Genomic DNA, 21332 nt, shown 5'->3' on the forward strand with positions numbered 1-21332 from the left:
TATTTTCTTTCTCTAAACAAACATCAGAACTCACTATGTATAAGATACAATGTTAGGACAGGACTTTCAGATGTTAGGACGTTTACTGCAATGATAAATTTAATGATCTTAAATTTACTCCTTAATAGAAATAAATCATAGACACAAATATCTAAGATACAAAGCATCTCACTTGAAAACTAGTAATAGCAATATCATAGTATAAAGTTGACTTATTACCAAGGTATGTGTTTTACAGACACCCCTGGATTTATCCCGAATCGCCTCCATCTCTCCTCTCATCCCTGAGATTCCCCCTAGAGGTCAGAGTGCATAACAGGATGAGGATATCTGTTGATCTAGGCCTTGGTGGCCAAAACTGGGATTACGCTTTGCTGTTTCTGTCACTCTACCCTGACTTCCAGTCCATCTTCAAAATCTATCCGTTCTACTTCTAAAATGTAGTCCAAATCCAGCTACTCCATCTCCACCATCAGTGCACCGCCTTGCTGTCTCACCTGGACCGTGTGACAGCCTCCTTGATGGAACAGAAGGCTCTCCCACTCCAACCTATTACACCACAGGCAGAGTGCCCTTCTTCAAACATAAATCAGATTATGTCTGTATCCTGCTTCAAAGGTTCTACAGTGGCACCCATTGTGACTTGGATAAAAACTAAACTCATATTCTAACCTCTAAAACCTCATGGGGTCTGGTCTCTGTTAGTTTCTCTAACTTCCTCACAGGTCACTGTCCATGTCATTCATGAGGCTGCAGCTTCTTCCCGTCCCCGAAGACATTAAGCTCACTCTTGTCTCATAGTCTTAAACACTCGGTTCCCTCTGCTATTCTACTCTGTTAACATCGACTCGCCTTACCATTCCAGCTCAAGGGTCATTCACTCAGAGGGGCTTTTAGCCTCCCCAGACTAGACCAAGTCCATCCTACTCTTTCACTTTGTAAATTTCTGTTCTTCCTGTTCTCAGCCTCTACTACCATCGAGGATCATGGATTCATTATGTGACCATTTGTTCATTGTCTTCCTCCTCCACCAGCATAAGAACAAATATCATAGCAGCTGGCACTGGGCACAGACCAGGAGTCTGACTAACACTTAATAAGTGAGGGTGTAAAAAGAATTTTTAGCGCCTTCCCTGGTGGCTCAGGGGTAAAAAATCTGCTTGCAGGAGAGGTTGGATCCACATGCAGGAGGTACGGGTTCTATCCCTGGTCCGGGAAGATCCCATATGCCAGAGAGCAATTATGTGCCACAACTATTGAGCCTGTGCCTGGAAACTACAACTGTGGAGCCTTTACTCTGAAACTACTGAAGCCCATGTGCCTAGAGCCTGTGCTCTGCAACACCAGAAGCCACCTCCATGAGAAATTCTCCTACGGCAACTAAAGAGTAGCCCCTGCTCACTGCAACTGAAGAAGAGCCTGAGGAGAGAAGCAATGAAGACCCAGTACAGCCAAAAATAAATAAACAAATAAAATGACTTTTTAAGACGGAATATTTAAAGTTTTGTTTTTTTAAGACTCCATCAAAACAGCCAAGTCAAGATGTTCCGGGTGCCAAAATAGCCACATTAAAATGTCATGTGTCACACAGAAACTAATTGCTTTCTAAAAGAGATTTGGAGGAGGGAGAGATGGCTTCCAGCTGAAGAGGACTGCAAGCAGCTGGGAGGTGGCACTGGCACCCAGATCTGAAAGATGGGGCAGGTCTGTCCCTGTGGCAATGGCAGGAACGCCTTCCATGTGCAGAAAACATGTGCACAGAAGCCGGGAGGCGGGACATTCCAGGGTGTGGGTGAAGGTGAGAGCAGGTCATGCTCGGGTTGGCAGGAATACAGGACACCTGAACAAGGAAATGAGCTGGACAAGGGCAGCTGGAGTGAAACTGGAATGGGGCCTGGAGGCAGGGTGCAGGAGTCTTCCAGGGCTCTCAGCGGCTTGTCAGGCCCCGCCAGTAACACCAGCTCAGGGAGGGTCCCCACCACAGACAACTGAGACCTGGAGAAACCAGGGACAACCAGGAATGGGAGTCAGTGAGGGCGGAGTTCTGCTCTGCCACAAAGGGCCTTGGAACCAGAAATCAAAGAATGCTGTTCCACAGGGTTACTTAGAAGCACAGCTCTTAGCAGCCAGCAAAGACTCCTTTAGGACCTGTCTGTTCCTGGCTTTGTCCTCTTCTGCCAGCTTTTGATCAGAGCAGGAAGCACACTGGTAAGGTATGCATTCCTCTTAGGAGCTGTGTCCTTAGAGGGCATGCACGATGGACGTGTTTGTTCCATCCATGTATCCCAGTTGGGAGGGCTGGGAGCTTCAGGGGTAGTAAACAGGTGACTAGAAGGGAGGAGGGCAGAAGACATCTGTGTGTGTGTGTGTGTGTGTGTGTGTGTGTGCGTGCACGTGCCTGTTGTAATGCATGCAGGCTGCTGTGGAACTGAGACAGATAAATAGGAACTGAACAGTAGGAAAAGGAATTTCTAGTACACGGGGGCAGAAAACCACTGATCTAGTGTATTCGCTCTGTAGAGGTTGTCTTCACTTCAGTTCTCACCTCAACTAAATATTTGCCATCTGGTGATTTCATTTAATCACTATTGTGACATCAAAAACTTGATTAGAGCAAGCTAATTACCCTCAGTTAATGAGAACTCTCTAGTGACCTGTCCAGGCCCTCGCTACTCCCTACAAGGTCCAGGAAGACTAGAAGCATCCATTTCACCTGGGGGCTTGTCTGCAAGGCTGACTCTCACACCAAATCAGGCCCATGGAATCAGAATTGGGCCATTAACAAGATCCCTGGGTGATTTCTATGCACGTGATCTTTGAGAAGCCCAGCTCTATCTAAAGACCCCGTATATCCACCAAACCAGCAACAACATCCAGAACAAAGTCATTAAAGGGAAAAGGAGACTCATGAGCCCCGCCTCTCCTCTTGATTAGTAGTCTAGAGAATCTTCATATAGCTCTGGCTTGAGTTGGGGAACGGTAGAGAACAGTGTGGCGGGGGAGGGAGGGCACACATGTGTTGTGTTCAGTTCAGTCGCTCAGTGGCGTCTGACTCTTTGCTACCCCATGGACTGGAGCACGCCAGGCTTCCCTTGTTGCGTAGGAGACAGTAGACCACACCTCCCATTACCCTGGCAGGTACTCTCTCCTTGACACCACACCGGCAGATTTCTGAAACAGGCTCCTCATCCACATTCCCATCTCCCCAGGGGAAGCCATGACTTACTTATCACTGATCCGCAGATAAGGCTCCTCACAGCGGATGGGGTCGATGCACTTGAAGCCCCCTTGCAGATTGTAGCAGGTCTGCTGCAGGATGCACGTGTGGTTTCTGTGCTCACACTCGTTGATGTCTGAGACGCATGATAGACAAGAGGCTGAAGCCAGGCAGCACTTCCAAGGTGACGGACCCGGGGCCAGATGGGTGGGAGTGGGGGTGGAAGCTGCCTGGGTCTTTCTATAGAGCTACACTATCCAGGATGGCAGCCACCGGCCACACATGACCACCGAGCACCTGAAACGTGACTAGTCTAAACTGAGATGTGCTGTGAGTGGAAAATACAGATCAGATTCCGACAACTTAGTAAAGCCAAAGAATGGAAAACATCGATAATTTTTATATTGAGTACACAGTAGAAAGGTAATATTTTAGATATACAGCTCAAAATAAAATATGCTCTAAAATTAATTTTACCTGTTTCTTTCTATTGTATTAATGTGACTACTAGGACATTTTAAATTACATATGTGGCTCACATTTATAGCTCACAATATATTTCTACTGCTTGGCACTGTTGTGTGGAGAATTCTTGCTTGGTGTTGGGATAAGGCAGGTCCAAGGAGCTGAAAATGAATCTGTTGCCCAGCTACCAGCCTCCTCCATCTGCCCCAGTAGGTGAGCATGGGCTGGAAAGCATCTTGAGCAGCCAATCTTGGGGAGACCCCTCCCCCTTCACAGCCGGGGGTCACGACCCTTTGAGGCATGCAGCAGTCAGAGGATGCAGGTGTCCCCCACCTGCGTCCATTCTCTAGGAAGTTGGTAGAGAAAGGCTGACCAGGCTGCTCTCCAGGGAGCATGAGAAAACTGGCTCATGGACCACGAGCCAGCCGTCAGAGGTCCTGGTGGGGTCTGGAGCCTTCCTCAGAGGGGCCGCAGAGACCTGCCTGGGGAGGCAGGACCAGCTGCGTGTATCTGCAGAGGGCATTCCAGCAACGAGAGTGACCTTGTCCTTTCTGAAGCCAAAGGATGGGGTTGCAGGGCAGGAAGGTACCAGCCCAGGCATCCTGCCCAGAGCCTGCCGCACTGGGAGTCACCAGCACCCATTCACACCCTCACCCCGGCCACCTTCCCCAGGCAAAGACATCCAGGTGGCCCCCTGAGCCAGCCCCATCTCACACCTCCCCTAGCTGGGTCCCTCTAGCAGCCTCACCCTGGCAGCTCCTGTTGTCGTCCAGCAGGATGTAGCCGGCTGGGCAGGAGCAGAAGTACGTGCCCGGCTGGTTCACACACTCATGTTGGCAGAGGAATTCAGAGAAGCTGCATTCGTCCATGTCTGGGGGAGACAAGTTACACACACCATTTATAATCATAAACTACCTGGTCATGGGAACTTAGTGCTATTCTAGCTTTATTTAAACAAGCCTGCACACTCTCCTTGGTCAGCAAGGAGATCAAATCAGTCAATCCTAAAGGAAATCAACCCTGAATAGTCATTGGAAGGACAGACGCTGAAGCTGAAGCTCCAATACTTTGGCCATCTGATGCAAAGAGCCGACTCATTGGAAAAGACCCTGATGCTGGGAAAGACTGAAGGCAGGAGAAGAGGATGACAGAGGATGAAATGGTTGGATGGCATCACTGACTCAAAGGACATGAGTCTGAGCATGACGAAGAGAGATGGGAAGGACAGGGAAAATCTGGTGTGCTGCAGTCCATGGGGTCTCAAAGAGTCAGATGTGACTTAGCAACTGAACAATAGTAACCACACTCTCCTGACACATAGGATAGCTTCTCTGCCAAGAAGTTTCCAATTCATTTTTGAACACTTCTGGTGGTGGGGAGCTCACTACCTATCAAGGAAGCCCATTGATAACTGGACAGCTCTAATTGGTAGAAAATTCTCTCCTTCATGGAGCTGAAGTCTGTCTCCATCAAGCTTCCAACACCGTTTGCCTCTGGCTCAGCTACATCATCTATTCATCACTGTCTCATTTTGCCCTGTAGGTGAATCTACCCTCTACATCTAGAGGTGAGATTTGTTTGTCTGCTGGAGTTTTCTGGGTGCAGAGCTCTTCCCCAGACCTAAAAAACATTCACTGGACCTAGTTTTCTGAAAGGGCAACTTTACCAATGCCTTGTTATTTAGTCACTAAGTCATGTCTGACTCTGCAACCCCATGGACTGCAGCACGCCAGGCTCCTCTGTCCATGGGATTCTCTAGGCAAGAATACCGGAGTGGGTTGCCATGCCTTCCCCTAGGGGATTTTCCTGACCCATGGATCAAATCCACGTCTCTTATGTCTCCTGCATTGGCAGACAGGTTCTTTACCACTAGCGCTACCTGGAAAGCCCCAGTTACCAGTGCTAACTCCCCTCTAGTCACCCACAAGTTGAGAAAAAATATTATTCCTGAAATCACAACTAAAAGGGACATCTCCAGAAGGCCAGGGGGTGTGAATTTTATTAAAACTTCATTGGGTCCAAAAACCTCCCTGAGGGACTTCTCTGGTGGTCCAGTGGCTAAGACTCTGTCCTCCCAATACAGGAGGCCCAGGTTCCATCCCTGGTCCAGGAACTAGATCTCACATGTTGCAACTAGATTTCACATGCTATAATGAAGATCAAAGAGTCTGTGTGTTGCAACTAAGCCCTGGCACAGCCAAATAAATAAATAAATATCTTAAAAACTTCCTTGAAAGGGAAAGCTCTGTGTGGCATGGGGTGGCCCGCCTGCCTCGGGTGGTCCCTGGGATGTGGGACCTGGCGCTGGGCCACTCTCCAGCCACAGAGGTGGGGACCTGAAGAGGGAGCCATTGAACTTGTAGACTGTGGCCAGGGATACAAAAGCAGGCGCTCCAGAAAAGCCAACTCTTCATCACACACAGCGTTTGGCAAGAGAACCCCCATTTGAGCCTCACGCGATAAGCACGCCAAAGAAAACATGTTTTTCTTTCATTTGTTGTGTTCCCGAAAACTTGCTTTCACTGGCTTCCCCATGTGACATGTCCTCGGATTGCTCTCTGGAATCACCCAGCGAGGATGTCAGCACATGGGAGGCTGCTCCTCCACCATGCGATAATTCCTGTTACATGCCTGCAGTCTCTCACATTCGAGAAGGAAAAACTCCTTTCCTTTTCTCCCAGAGGCCTCCAGGCGATGGGTTACGAGCCAGCAGAACTGAGATGCTGCTTTGTTAAAGCACGTTAAAGTTAAAGCACACTCAGCGAGTCAGATCTGCTCTATCCTGCCCACTCCCGCTCCCTGGGGAGCCTCGTAGAGTCTGGTCTTGGTCCCAGCCGTCCTAACAGAGTGTCCTGTTTATTTCTGTTAAGCATGTAGATTCCATTCATACCTTTAGTAGAAGGCAGTGGTAAAACCTGTCATTTCCTGAGAGCTTGCTTGTACCAAGCCCTAGGTTACATGTGCTACATGCCTCATCTTATTCGATCCTCACCTCAGCCCTAGAAAGGGGTGCTATTACTAACCATACTTGACAGAGGGGAGATTGAGGCTCACAGAGATTAGGTAACTTTTTTTTTTTTTTTTTTTTTACTTTTTGGCCATGTCATGCAGCATGTGGGATCTTAGTTCCCCAACAAGGGATCAATCTGCCCCCGGCATTGGAAGCACAGAGTCTTAATCACCGGACCACCAGGGGAGTCCCAAGTTTAGGGACCTTGACTAAATTTACAGATAACGAGTAAACAGCAAAGCTGGGATTTGAACCTGGCTAGCCAGACTCTGGATTCTATACTCATCAACACAATGCCATAATGTCTCCCTGAGTAAATCCTGCCTGAATCGGACTCCAAACTGGTGGATCTGGGGAGTCCTGGGCTTGGGAAGTTCCCTGGCTGGGGCTTGCCCCACTGCAGATGGAGAGAGAGCAACCACCTCCACCTATCAGACCACTCTGCTTATGTTAGAGTCACAATCCCCAGACTTTACTAAGGATTGTGGCTCCATCCTCCATAAGCAGAAATACAATGGACCTACAGAAAAAACATTATGACAAACCTAGACTGCATATTAAAAAGCAGAGACATCACTTTGCCAACAAAGTTCCATCTAGTCAAAGCAATGGTTTTTCCAGTAGTTGTATGGATGTGAGAGTTGGACTATGAAGAAGGCTGAGCACTGAAGAATTGATGCTTTTGAACTGTAGTGCTGCAGAAGATGCTTGAGAGTCCCTTGGACTGCAAGGAGATCAAACCAGTCCATCCTAAAGGAAATCAGTCCTGAATATTCATTGGAAGGACTGATGCTGAAGCTGAAGCTCCAGTACTTTGGCCACCTGATGTGATGTGATGTGATGTGAAGAGCCAACTCTTTGGGAAAGACCCTGATGCTGGGAAAGATTGAGGGCAGGAGACGGGGACAACAGAGAACGAGATGAGTAAATGACATTCAATCCTCACCTCAGCCCTAGAAAGAGGTGCTATTACTAACCAAACTCAACAGAGGGGAGATTGAGGCTCACAGAGGTTACTGACTCAATGAACATGAGTTTGAGCAAACTCTGGGAGATAGTGAAGGACAGGGAAGCCTGGTGGGCTATATATAGTCCATGGGTTCTCAGAGTTGGACACTACTGAGCAAATAAGTAAGTGAAGTAAGTCAGAAAAAGTAAGTCAGAAAGAAATATCATATATTAACGCATATATGTGGAATCTAGAAAAATGGTATAAATGATCTTATTTGGAGAGCAGAAATGGAGACACAGACATAGAGAACAAATGTACGGATATCAAGGGAGGAAGATAGGGATGGGAAGAACTGGGAGACTGGGATTAATGTATCCACACTGCTGCTGCTGCTGCTAAGTCACTTCAGTCGTGTCCGACTCTGTGCGACCCCATAGATGGCAGCCCACCAGGCTCCCCCATCCCTGGGATTCTCCAGGCAAGAACTACTAAGTATAAAATAAATAACTTAGGAGAACAGACTGTAGAGCACAGGGGACTCTACCCAGTGCTCTGCAGTGACCTAAATGGAAAGGAAATCCAAAAAAGAGGGGATATGTGTATACATATAGCTGGTTCACTTTGCCATACGGCAGAAATGAACACAACATTGTAAAGCAACTAGACTCCAATAAAAATGACTATTAAAGATTGAAGCAGGAATAAAAAAATAAATACAGGCCAGTTTCTGGCAGGGAGCACAGTTTCAAGCAGTCACATGAGAATCTATCGTGGTTTCCTGGGTCAGATCACTTAGCTAGAACAACACCGTGAAGGTCACAGTTCCCAGCCGGGAAACCAGCAGCACAACAAGGGAGTGAGTGGGAAGGGACGGACAACAAGCTCCCAGCAAACATCCCCGCGAATCCTGTCTGACTCTCTGCGACCCCATGGACTGTAGCCCGCCAGGCTCCTCAACAGAGGGGAGATTTCTCCTGTCCATGGGATTTTTCAGGTAAGAATATTTGAGTGGGCTGCCATTTTCCTCCTCCAGAGGATCTTCCTGCCCCAGGGATCAAACCTGCATCTCCTGTGTCTCGTGCATTGCAGGCGGATTCTTCACCTGCTGAGCCATCAGGGAAGCCCAGACCCACAGTGGACAGGGGTTACCTGAAGATTTCAGAAAGTGTGCATCATGACGAATATGGGAAAAAAGATGCCCATTTTGGTTAAAGTGAGTCAACTGAAAATCTCTGCCAAAACACGTTGACATGGCTTCTTGACAAACCAGAAGTGTCTTACACTTAGGCTTAGAGAAAGTTAAATGAACGCAAATGACACTTAAGTCCCCCAGCTCATTTCATCTTGATGACTGCCCCTGTGAAGGTGTTTGTTGGTTGGTTTGTTTTTTAACAAATGAGAAACTGAGGCTCAGGAAGTGACTTGGCCAGGAAAGCACTGAACGGGAGAGCTAGAATCTGAAATTGGCTCTGACTCCACGGTCACTCTCTCACACCTTCTCTGCAGGTGGCCACATCTGTGGATGTGCAGACAATTCTCCAAAAATGAATGACCCCATCCCATAATGCTAAACTTTTCACCTCTTAGTTCCTTAGCCCAGATTCCCCCAAAGGAGTGCCACAGGAGGTGGGGAGAGACCGGGATTGAAATCTAGGAAGAGAGTAACTTTTTATGCCTAAGGGTATTTTACAGCTATTTCTGGGACTGACATTTAATCGGCCTAAGGCTCTCTGTAACTGCCTACTTGTGGCTGTGTCTTTCCTGGCCCTGGGGAGAAGGGCTCGTTTGTTTCAGAGAATTCTGTCCCCAAAACACTCTAGTCCTACCTAAAGCTACACACAAGTTCCATTCACGGCCTGGGTCAGTTCCTGTTACAATGAAATCCAGGATTAGGAAATTTTCTATTCTGGAGGACGAAAAGATTTTCACTCTAGGATATGGCCCACTTGTTTTGAAAAATACAGTGAAGCATCATTAATTTGGACTGTGCTCCTTTACAATTGCTGATGATGCTAAAACGGAATAGAATGGAGTTTAAGTCAACATTTACAAAAAACAGGAAAAGAAACAAGAGAAGGAAAAACGAAGCAAAGAATGAACTATACACGGCCCTCTGCAGAATGCTACAGGAACAGATAGGGGCAAGAAGCTACTCCTAGTCTCAAGGAGTTTACCAGAGTTTACATGTTTCTAAGATAATTATGATAGAATCCACAGACTAGCATGAGCAGAGAGTCATAGCTTCCTGGGCTTGGAAGGAATTTACAAAAGGTCAACTGAACCATCTGTGTTCTCACAACAAATTAAGATTTTATTCATTCAACATCCAATCATTCATTAGTTAATTTGAAAACTAGTTACTGCATGTTCATGGTGTGCCAGGTCTTAAGTTAGGCACTGATTATAGAGATTTTAATAGTTTACATACATAATCTCATTCATTCAACTCTCCCCCTCCCAACCCTACCTTTTGAGACTCGCTTTTATTCCTGCTATTATTCTATTAGTATTATCTGCCCTATTCCCATGACTTGACTTAGTGCTGGGTGAAGACAGACAACTCAAACCAGCATGCAAAATTAGGCAATTCCTCTTCCTCTTCAACCCCATGTCAGATCCTAAAAGTTAGCTCCACTGATTTTTGCATTAAGGGTCAAATAACAAGGGACATTAGTTGCATGGCACCTTTGGGAAGTGACTCATCTTTATTTTGTGTGGTTGTGACTCATCTCTATTTTGTGTGGTTGTAACCCCGCTGCACTGGAAAATGTCCCAAACTGGAAATCTGCCTGGGAAACAAGAGGAAACACCTGTGAAGAAACCCCTGCCCCAGTGCCCCTAGGACAAGTGGAAGTCTCCAAACCCAAGCTCATTACCACTGCAATGAACGCCATCATCCTCAAGTTCATATCCTGGGTCGCAGCGGCAGATGAAAGAGCCATAGGTGTTGACACAGGTTTGCACGCAGGGATTCTCAGTTGCACACTCATTCACATCTGTGGAAAATCAAAGCATATCACTGACCATTCCCACAAGAGAATGTTTGTATTAGTTCAGCAGAAGAACGCACCAGCAACAAAATTCACTACCATCAGGAGACCAGATCCACAGATACCAAGGATCTCCATCTAAGAACTGTCAGATGGAGAGCTCAGACCCCAGCGTGTTCACTGAAGAACCATGGGCTCCATCTATACATCCCCTCTGGGGTTGCAAGTTAGGAAGGGTGGAAATGGCATATATACATATCATATACGTGTGTAAACATGTACACGTTTATACCTCCAAGGAAGTCCACTCTCCAAGGCTCACCAACAGGAATTTCTAGGCTACATCTGCTCCTTCCCATCCCCAATTAGCTCTTACCTCACCCCCACTGACTTTGAAGTTTCAGATAAAGGGGTAAATAAGCATGATAATTTACAAAAAATAACTATTCACTATGGCTGTGGACTGAACTGTGTCCCTTCCAAAATTCACATGTTGAATCCCGCATCCCCACATGTGATGAAGGCCCCAAATCCCCACATTTGGAGATGGGGCCATTGGGAGGTAATTAAGGTTAAATGAACTCATAAAGGTGGGGCCCTTATGAAAAGAAGCACTGGGGCTCCTGCTCTTGCTCTTTCTGTTGTGTGAGGACACCGGGAGAAGGTGGTCACCTACAAGCCAAGAAGCACCCAAGCACCCAATCATGCTGGTAACTTCACATTGGACTTTCAGCCTCCACAACTGTGAGAAAGTAAATTTCTGTTGTCTAAGCCACCACAGTCTATGGTATAATATTTTGTCATGGCAGCCTGAGCCAACTAAGATAGATGGACATAAATACTGTCACTGATTATTACAGAAGGATCTCGTACTCACCGAATCCTTATTGCCTGGGCTCAGAATCATCGACCCATGTTACAAGTTCAGTAGGTTAAGGAGAGAACCACAAAAAAGGGCACAAGGAAACTTTTGAGTGATAGGATAGTCATTGGGCTTCCCGGGTGGCACAATTGGTAAAGAATTCACCTGCCAATGCAGGAGACATGAGAGATGAGGGTTCAATCCCAGGATCTGGAAGATCCCCTGGAGGAGGGCATGGCAACCCACTCCAGTATTTTTCCCTAGAGAATCCTGGGGACAGAGGAGCCTGACAGGCTATAATCCATAGGGCTGCAAAAAGTCGGACACGACTGAGGTGCCTATCTTGAGTTGGCAATGGTTTTGGGGGACATATGTATGTCAAAGTACATGAAATCATGTGCCTTTAACAGTGCAGTTCATCTTATGTCAATTATACATCAACAAAGATGTTTATCCCGGTTTTGAAGTTGAGAGATGTGCCCAAGTCCCCAAGCTAGCAAGGGCACAGTTGAAAATGGGATGTGAGTCAGGGGTCTTTCCACAATACACAGGATTCATTCTGCACAGCTCAGAGAAGGGGAGGCAAGGAGGGAGCCATTGGTACAATGGCACTGGCTGACCCATTTTAAGCTCCTCTCCCCGCTTCTCCATATGACAATGACCAAAGTGCCAGCTGAGAAAATTTCTATCCCTTTCAAAGTCCAGGCAAACCTCTTCAGACTCTTAATAGAGATTTGAATGCTTTCAGAATAAAAAGGGAAGTGGCTTGAGAAGTTTTTCTTACAGAAGAGGGCAAACCCATATCCACATAGCTCCCACTTCCTGGCATCTTTGAAACTTTCAGAGGGGCAGAAAAAAATAGATGGCCATACAGGGCGAGTCCAGGGAGATGCCAGTCTCCTCCGGTGCAAAGGGAGTCTAGAGGCTGTCCACCCAGGAGGCCAGGAAAATGTTATGATGCCAGGCTATCCAGGCAGGACGGCACCGAGGAGGAGGGCTCAAGTCCTCAGCTTCCAGCCAGAGGCTGGATGTGCAAGGAGAGCAAGCTCAAGACCCGCCCTCTCGCAGCTTTCAGCTACTTGCACTTCTGCCCCCAGGGCCCTGGCGGCCCTCTCCGGCCAGCCCTGCCCTCCACACACACCCAAGGGCCCTTCTGAATCCTGTGGGAGCAGACCCGCTCCCCACTCCAACCTGCTGGACAGGAAGACTGGACTCTTGGGCTTTATGCTCGTTTCTGCCACCACCTAGCTGCCAGACTCTGGCCAAGTTGCTTAACCTCTTTGAAGCCTGATTTCCTCATCTGCCCTGCCTACCTCACAAGGCTATTGTTGGGGCTCCGTGAGATGAACAAGTGTGACGATGCTTTGACGAGGGCAAAGCTGTCTTCCTTGCTTGAGGTGTTAGGAATACAAAAGCTCGCTGGAGTTTGTCACATCCTGTGTCTCTGCGGGCCCTGCTGATGCAATATCCCAGTGGCCAAGTGCCCGAGTCCAGGCCTGGGTGCTGTGTCTGCCGCTTCATTACACTGCTGGACCTGGCATCGCCAGGTATGTTACTGCTCCCTGTCAGAGGACGGTTTCCACAGGACACCATGGCCTTTCGGCTTCTCTGTGAGTGGCCATGCTTTAGGAGGGGCTGGCATCTCGAACCTCCAGCCCTGGCCCGGAGAAGCCTGCATCTGTACTCAGTCACTTATCACAGCAGCAAAGGAGCCAGGCGCCTGCTCCTCTGTGCAATCAGCTCCCTCAACCTCCCAGGCCAGCCTCTGCTCTCAGAAGAAAATGACCTCTCCTGGCGAGAGGAACATAGTCGAGACTTCTTGGAACAATCAGCAGAACCAGCTTTGGAAGAGAGACTGACAAAGAATCCAGGATCCAGCTCTTTAACGCTGATGCCTTCCTGTTTACTCAATGATTTAGATACGATTAAACTAATGGAGACATAATATCCTCCAACTAGCTGGCCAGGAGCCTGCCAGCCAGACCTCGAGTGCTGTGACAAGGAAATGGATCCTGCAAAAGCTGGTGGCGGGCTCCAAACAAAGACCTCATTCTGAGTCTCTGGCGCTGTCTCCACCCTGGATGGGGCAGCTGCCAGGGACTGGAGGCCCCAGGCTGCAGGCTGGGGGCGGGGAGCCGGGGGCCAGGCAGGACTTGCGCTAATTCCTTGGGTCTTAAGTCCCCTGTTCACTTCCTGAGCAGAAGATACCTTCCGCTGGAAACTGCCATAAGCCTGGAACTTGTTTTTCTTACTTATCAGTATGTGATGCCATCATGTGAAAGTCAGAAAATGCCCTTGTTTCATTGTGTTACTGCAGGGAATGTCGGGTTGTAAGGGAAGTTACCACCACCAGCATCACTGGACTCCTGGCTAAATAACAGGCCCTCCTAGCACGGACAAGGGACAGCTATAATGACAGGCATCGAAGTTGCCTGTGGGGCTTCCCCTGGTGACTCCAGGGTAAAGAATCTGCCTGCCAATGCAGGAGACAAGGGTTCCATCCCTGACCCAGGAAGATCCCTCACAGCACTAAGCAACTCAGCCCGTGTGACACAATTACTGAAACTCCCAAGCCCTAGAGCACACCCTCTGCAACAAGAGAGGCCACCATGATGAGAAGCCCACACACCACAACTAGAGAGGAGCTCCTGCTTGCTGGAACTAGCAAAAGCCCATGCAGCAATGAAGACCCTGCACAGCCAAAAGTAAAATAAATAAAATTATTTTTTTTTAAAGTTGCCTGTGAAACCCTTGCATAAAGTGAGTATCTCACAATTCAGCAGGAATCAGAAGCCCTCTCTCTTCATCCAAGCCCTCTCTCTTCATCCCTCTTTGGGCCTCGGGAATTGAACTCAGTCAGGCTAGAGGACATGTGAGAAAGCTTCTGACTGATCAAAAATGTTGGCAAGGCTACCTGTGGACAGCGGATACATAGAGAGAAGCAAATCCATGAAATCGTAAGCTCCCAGCTGGTGGATGATGTGGTTCTAATCTCAGTAAATGCGCAGAGCACATCCTGACATGTTTCACATAAGCTCAGTGAGGATCTCAGGTTTCTGTAAGCAATGGCATGAGCAGGCAGTGAGTGGAAATACACTTTAACAACGGCGTTTCTCACCAACATAAGCTGTCAGACTTTGAAGAAGACAGCATCTAGGGTTTCAACTGTGTTCAAGTTATCATTCACATCACATACCTTGGCAAGACCTTCCATCCTCGTTGAGGGTAAAACCAGGGTTGCATGTACAGGAATAAGATCCGGGAACATTTGCGCACAGCTGCTGGCAGTAGCCATAACGACATTCATCAATGTCTGGAAACAGAATTGCAAGCAAGGTAAGATATTTCTTCTCCATCACCAATGCCACCCCCAGCATCATTACTGCCCATCTCTTCTGGAACAGGATAACAAAAGGAAGCGAAGGGGAACTGATACAAAGACAGCACCGACTAAGCCACAGGGAGGGTGACAACCCTCTGGATTCTGGGTTCAATCTCCCCACCATCCTCCATGACCTGTCTCAGTCTTGTGAAACACCTGAACCTATCTTGAAAGTTGCAGAAAAAAAATTTTTGCTTAGAGAGGAACGTTGGTCAAGGTGACCTCTAGGATTTCATCCAAATCTAAGACTTAACACTAAGATGAATCCAACCCTGACAGTCGCTCTCAGATTCTACAGAAACATGTCACTGCCCTGGGAAGGGACAAGTTAAAGTGTAAGAGGATTCCATAGCCTGGTTCCTATAGGCTCTTTGCCAGCTCCACTAATAATGAATATGGAGACTTCCCTGGTGATCCAGTGGTTAAGAATCTACTTGATAATGCAGGGGATACGAGTTTAATCCCTGATCAGGGAACTAAGATCCCAAACGTCATGGGGCAATTCAATGCATATACCACAACTAGAGAAGCCGCCACTCACCACAACTAGAGGGCCTGCCCGCTTCAACGAAAGATCCCACATGATGCAACTAAGACCTGACACAGCCAAATAAATAATTATTTCTTTAAAAATAACAATAAATAATGAATATGTCTGGCTGTTGGGAACAAGACTGAGTACCGGCTAGGCCAAGCTGGGGAGCACTGCAGTCTGGAGACCTGTGAACCCAGGAGCACGAGGACTCTGGAGTTCACCTTGAATCTCCTCCTTGTAGCACAGCAGCCTTAAAACTCTGGATAAACACACCTTTTTCAAACTACAACCAGCCTTTCTTGAGTAAGCAGCTATGTGGGTGAATGGTTCCTTTTAGCAGAGCCAGGCTGACATGTACCAGTCAATGGGGAGTCTAAGTATGGGAAAGCACTTTCCAACACCCCAGGCTGATGGGCTGGAGAAATCACTCCTGCAAGATAGGATGTTTTGAATGAAGCTCCAGGTGGGGACTAAGCTCTCACCTCACTTATAGCTATAACAGGTCCCTATTTCATCCTCAACTCCTCCTAAACGTTCCCCCTCTGGTATCCCAGTTCCTTTGGAATCAGGGTCCATCCAGGGTTTGGAAGATCAGCTTAGAACTTGTCTCTGTGCCTGGCTTCTACCACCTACTGCCAGAAAGCAATAGTCTTCATTGGAAGGACTGATGCTGAAGCTCCAATACTTTGATGCTGATGAGAGGAGCTGACTCATCAGAAAAGACTCTGATGCTGGGAAAGATTGAGGGCAGGAAGAGAAGGGGGAGACAGACAATGAGATGGTTGGATGGCATTGACTCAACTGACATAAGTTTGAGCAAACTCTAGGAGACAGTGAAGGACAAGAAAGCCTGGTCAGCTGCAGTCCATAGGGTTGCAAAGAATTGGACAAGATTGAATGACTGAACAACTGCCAGAAGGGACCCCACCTCCACATTACTCATTGTTCAGCCCCCCTCAGAAGCTGTGCCCTGCCCTTGTCAATCTGTTTTATCTCTGACTGGCAGCTACTTTTAACCCAGCTCACCCCACTGCCTACTGAGTGGCACTCAGCTCCCACGTGGAAAGCACACTGACTTATGCAGTTGCTGGTCCTGACTCTTATGTGGGTGCAGTTGGGTGCATCCCCAAGCCCAGAGAGGCATCAAGGGGAAAAGAGGGCATCTTTGGCCTTAGGGGTAGCTTGGAGGAAAGGCAATCCCCTAGTCCTTCTTTTTCTACAAAGGCAATGCCTCCAAAGTCATGCGGAAAGGGTGGTGGATGGCTATGGAACTTGCACCTTGAAAGCGAAAGAAGAGTTTGGCCAGGAAAAGGCACAAGTTTAGCCATATTGGGGAATGGTCCTCACTTTGGATGTCAAGTGTAAGCAGACTGTGTGTGCAGCACCATTAGGGCTTCAGGAGCATCCTTCCTAAAGTTTCATGCTCTGTGGATAAGAGCAACCCTCCTGGGAGAGGAATGTCCCAGTTACTGTCCCCACTCAGATGAGGAGGGGTTTCCTGGCCCCAAGTTCTCTGCAATCTGGCCTGCATGTCCTGGTCACCTGGTCTTCTCTAGCACCCCCTTGTGGGGGAAAAAAACTGGACTGAAAAACAGAACACAGATTTTAGACCCAACTAACTCTTTGTCCAACATGTTCCTCCTCTGTGAGTCTCAGTTTCCAACTCTATAAAAGGTGGGTGACATAATATATAACATCCCTTCCAGCTCTGAAATGCTACATATTGAGTTCCCATACAAATAACTCACACTGATCTGCTTATGTTCAAATCAGTGGCCTCAAATTTTCCATAATAGCTGAGGTTGGTTAAAATGCAAGGCAATCATCATATTCACATATGCCCATATGCAGCCAGCTCTTCGGTGCCTGGAAAGGAGAACCAAGTGAGGTCCAGGCTGGCTCGTCAGGCCCCTTTGGGCAGGGCTCTAGAGGAGACCTCAACTCAGTCTCAATCAAGAGAAAACAGGAAAAAAGAATCTTTTTGTCTGTTTGTTTCCATGATGTTGTTTGGATTTATTTCTTAGCACCTCCAGGACTGACTTTCAGGCAACAGAGCAGTGTCTTGAGACTTTAAACTAGAAGGGCTTTTCCAAGAAAACAGCAAAGAAATCACACCCTAGAAAGAGAAATTGAAATGACAACTAGAGATTGCTATGAATGCATTCACTTGGCTAAGCCAAAGACTAGAGGGGAAGAAAGGAAAATAGCCCTCCAGTAAAAATAAACAGAGGGATCATACAGCTGATGCCAACTGCAAGGGACAAAATTCTCAATAGGTGCTGACTGACTTCTTAAAAAAGACCAGAGCTAGAGGGGTGGGCAGGGGGTGGGGGCTATGGTGGGGTATTGGAAGGAGATGATGTTAGATCTGAATCCCCTGATTCACATTTGAGACCTGGGACATTTCTGTGACAAAGCAAGCATTTCCTTCTTTTGGTAAGATTTCTAATTAGGGACCCATGGGGTCGCTAAGAGTCAGACGTGACTGAGCGACTTCACTTTCACTTTTCATTTTCATGAATTGGAGAAGGAAATGGCAACCCACTCCAGTGTTCTTGGAGAATCTCAGGGATGGGGGAGCCTGGTGGGCTGCCGTCTATGGGGTCGCACAGAGTCGGACACGACTGAAGCGACTTAGCAGCAGCAGCAGCTAATTAGGGACAGAATAACCCTCACCTCTATCACTTCCTGCCTCTGTTATAAATTTCCAAAGGCAGAAAGAAGGTCTAGGTAAAACCAAATATGAACATTTAAAAGTTATATTAAAAAATTCTGATGATGGAGAGGCAGTGACGAAGGCCTGAAAAGCACCTTCCTATCCTGGCAGAGTCTTTATTGGACTCTATATAAACAGAGGAAGACAGCAAGGTTCAGGGCCTGAAAAGCAGGGTAAGAGGCTGCAGCCATGATGGATCAATCCCAGTTGTCAACAGCAGGGAGCCAGGCTGCCGTAATCTTGTCTACGTTTGGGACTGGACAAAAACATGTTTTGGTGGTTCAGTGGTAAAGAATCTACCCGCAATGCAGGAGATGCAGATTCCATCTGTGGGTTGGGAAGATCCCCTGGAGAAGGAAATGGCAACCTACTCCAATATTCTTGCCTGTGAAATCCCATGAACAGAGGAACCTAGAAGGCCACGGTCCATCAGGTTGCAAGAGACACAACTTAGTGAGTAAACCACCATCATTGTCATAATAAAAATAAGAGAAAGTGAAAGTGGCTCAGTCACGTCCAACTCTTTGCAACAGCATGGCCAGAATACTGGAGTGGGTAGCCGTTCCCTTCTCTAGGGGATCTTCCCAACCCAAGGATCAAATCCAGGTCTCCTGCATTGCAGGCAGATTCTTTACCAGCTGAACCATGAGGGAATACTGGATTGGGTAGATCCAAGAATACTGGAGTGGGTAGCCTATCCCTTCTCCAGCAGATCTTCCTGACCCAGGAATCAAACTAGAGTCTCCTGCATTGCAGGCAGATCTTTACCAACTGAGCAATCAGAGAAGCCCAAAAATAAGCACGTGGGGAAAAAAAAAATCTCTGGTGATGACATGCCGTGATGTGGTGATGGTGACAAGTGATCTTAAAGGGTGGTGCTCCATGTAAGCTCAACAGTCTTCTGCCACCCCCAACCCCAAAGAAAAGCACATTGCCCTTAGACCACCCAGCCGTGACCACAATTCACAATACCCCGAGGCAATCATTCACTTTCAAGAGTGTCTGTATTACCTAAGCACTGGCCTTCGAGTAGCCAGTAGCCATCCGTGCAGGAACAGGTGTAGCCTCCTTCGGTGTTGATGCAAATCTGGGTAGGGTTGCACTGGTGGGAATCCGTTGCACACTCATCCACATCTGTAACACAGACATATTCCAAAGAATGTCACCTATACCTGTTTAGAGCCCTGGAGCCACCAGAGGTGCTAGCTGCTTGCTTGTCTGGCTGGGAGGCAGTTGATTATGTCCCCGGGTTACATCACCTCCCTAACAGGTACCACTAGGAGACCCTGGCCTTTCTGGAGGGGGCAGAGCCAATCTGCTCCCTGGAAATCTACAAGGGAAATGGCCAAAAAGAAAACATCCTTAAGCACTGTTCTGCCATCCTGTCCAACATTCTCTGAAAGCAGGTTCACCTTGATAACAACCATTACTTGACTTAGAAATGTATTTTGTATTAGGCTTATCCATTCACATATAAACAGGTCTGTTGGTACCTTCTGGGTGCACAGAGCCATGATAAACACCTCTGAGAACAATAACGGAAGGAAGAAAAACATCCCTCGCTAGCGGAAGCTTGCAAGTCACTTGACTGCATCCATGCATGAAAATCTTTTACATTAGGGCCACTGCTCCTTCAGGAAGCTTCTAGGAGCCCTCCAGCCTTCCCTCCTCCACCCCAGAGCTCTGGGGTTCACCTCCTGCTGCCCTCTGCTCAGATTGGGCTTCCCCACGCTGTTGGTACACATGCCCACCTGTCTGCTGCAGGGCAGGTACTTGTGTCCAAGTCAGTCTCTTCTCCTTCATTGGAACCGTCAAAGCGCAGAGACCAAGCTGTATTATGGCCCCATTTCTCATGTGGTGTACACAGTACTCAAAACTGTTTCCGCTGAAATGAATCCTACTTTCTTTTCTCCCCACACTGCACCTTAGGGAGTCCTGTAATGGGTGCTCCTGACACCACACCCTCACTTTGACAAAACACAGGGATTCACCCAGTGCCCTTAATTCATCTGGCCTGGACATGCCTCTCCTTTTCACTCCCACCCTCACCTGCCTGCATCCTTAGTAGGGCTCCTCCCTTTTGCCCTCTCATCAGGGTTTGCTCATCTACACCCTACCCCTCCAGAATGGGCCATCGCACCATCAGAAATATCAAGTTGAGAAAAAGTTTGTTAGGGTTTTGCCATAACAGCTTCCGAAAAACCCAAACAAACATTTTGGCCAACCCAGCAGCATTAAAACTGCAGGGTTTAAGTGCAGCTTTAAAAACTGCACTTCCCGGAGACTGAGCAGTGCGCCCGATTCCTCATTCTCCTCTCACAGTCGCCCCATGCAGTGGGCTGGTGATTCCCATTTCACAGATGGGAAAATAGTGCTGAACATGCTATAGCATCAAGGCCAGAGAGAAGTTCAGGCCTCCCTGCCCCCCAGCCCCCTCTGCGCAGAGATGACAGAGCTCAGGCTGCCGGGCCCCGGCAGGTGAAGCAGAGGAGACAGGGTTGAGCTTTTGCTGCCTTTTCCTGCCCCATCTGGAAAACTGTCTGCCTCTTGACATTGCAGATGGCAGACTGGTGGCAGGGGGGCAGCGCTGGGGGCCCCGAGGATTCCAAAGTGTTAGCTCCATCGGTAGCACAGGTGTGCACTCAGGAAACGAGCACAACTGATCCAGTGAAACAAATATTCAGCCAGGTAAGTGATGGTCTCCTGGGTCTAAAGACACCACCCACCACAATCCACCACCATGTGCCTCATCAGTCAACACCAAGGATGCTGGTCAGTTCCCACCCCAGCCCCAATGACCAGAGTCTGGACATCCCATAGAACCAGGCTCCAGCCTTTTCAACATGGACAACCTCCAAGAACCTACTTCCAGGGTGGCAGCCACCTCTGCTGTGCCTCAGTGATGTAGAGCCTTGATGGCAAAGACCCAGGGCCTTCTCAGCTGCAAGAGTTCCTGCCTTTGCCCTGGGCATCACCTCCAGCCCCAGCTCTGCCCACCCAGCAGAGCCTCCCAGGGGAATCAGCAAATAATGCTTGGCCGGCAGCCGCTCCTGCTCAAATCCCTATCGAAGCCCAGGATAATAAATAACGCCACTATCGGCCAGCACATATTTACATTTTTCCGGCGGGAAGTGATGGATGACAATTGTACCCTGGGAACAACACTGCCTTAGGAATGTGTGCTCTTTATCCTGCTTCGAGGG

The 21332-nt window shown here is 48.0% G+C and overlaps 1 protein-coding gene across 2 annotated transcripts in view; it reads right to left on the bottom strand.

Annotated features, from left to right (window-relative positions):
- FBLN5 (fibulin 5) overlaps positions 1 to 21332 on the bottom strand; it is an 86373-nt gene that overhangs the window by 11296 nt on the left and 53745 nt on the right. For both annotated transcript variants that reach the window (XM_043921532.1, XM_043921531.1), the window contains exons 5-9: positions 19141 to 19263; positions 14693 to 14809; positions 10521 to 10640; positions 4431 to 4553; positions 3227 to 3353 (exon numbers count right to left, since the gene is read on the bottom strand). In XM_043921532.1, the coding sequence (XP_043777467.1) occupies positions 3227 to 3353; positions 4431 to 4553; positions 10521 to 10640; positions 14693 to 14809; positions 19141 to 19263 (610 nt within the window). The remainder of the gene's footprint in view (positions 1 to 3226; positions 3354 to 4430; positions 4554 to 10520; positions 10641 to 14692; positions 14810 to 19140; positions 19264 to 21332) is intronic.

This window comes from Cervus elaphus, chromosome 13 (genome assembly GCF_910594005.1).
Source record: "Cervus elaphus chromosome 13, mCerEla1.1, whole genome shotgun sequence".
Lineage (NCBI taxonomy): Eukaryota > Metazoa > Chordata > Mammalia > Artiodactyla > Cervidae > Cervus > Cervus elaphus.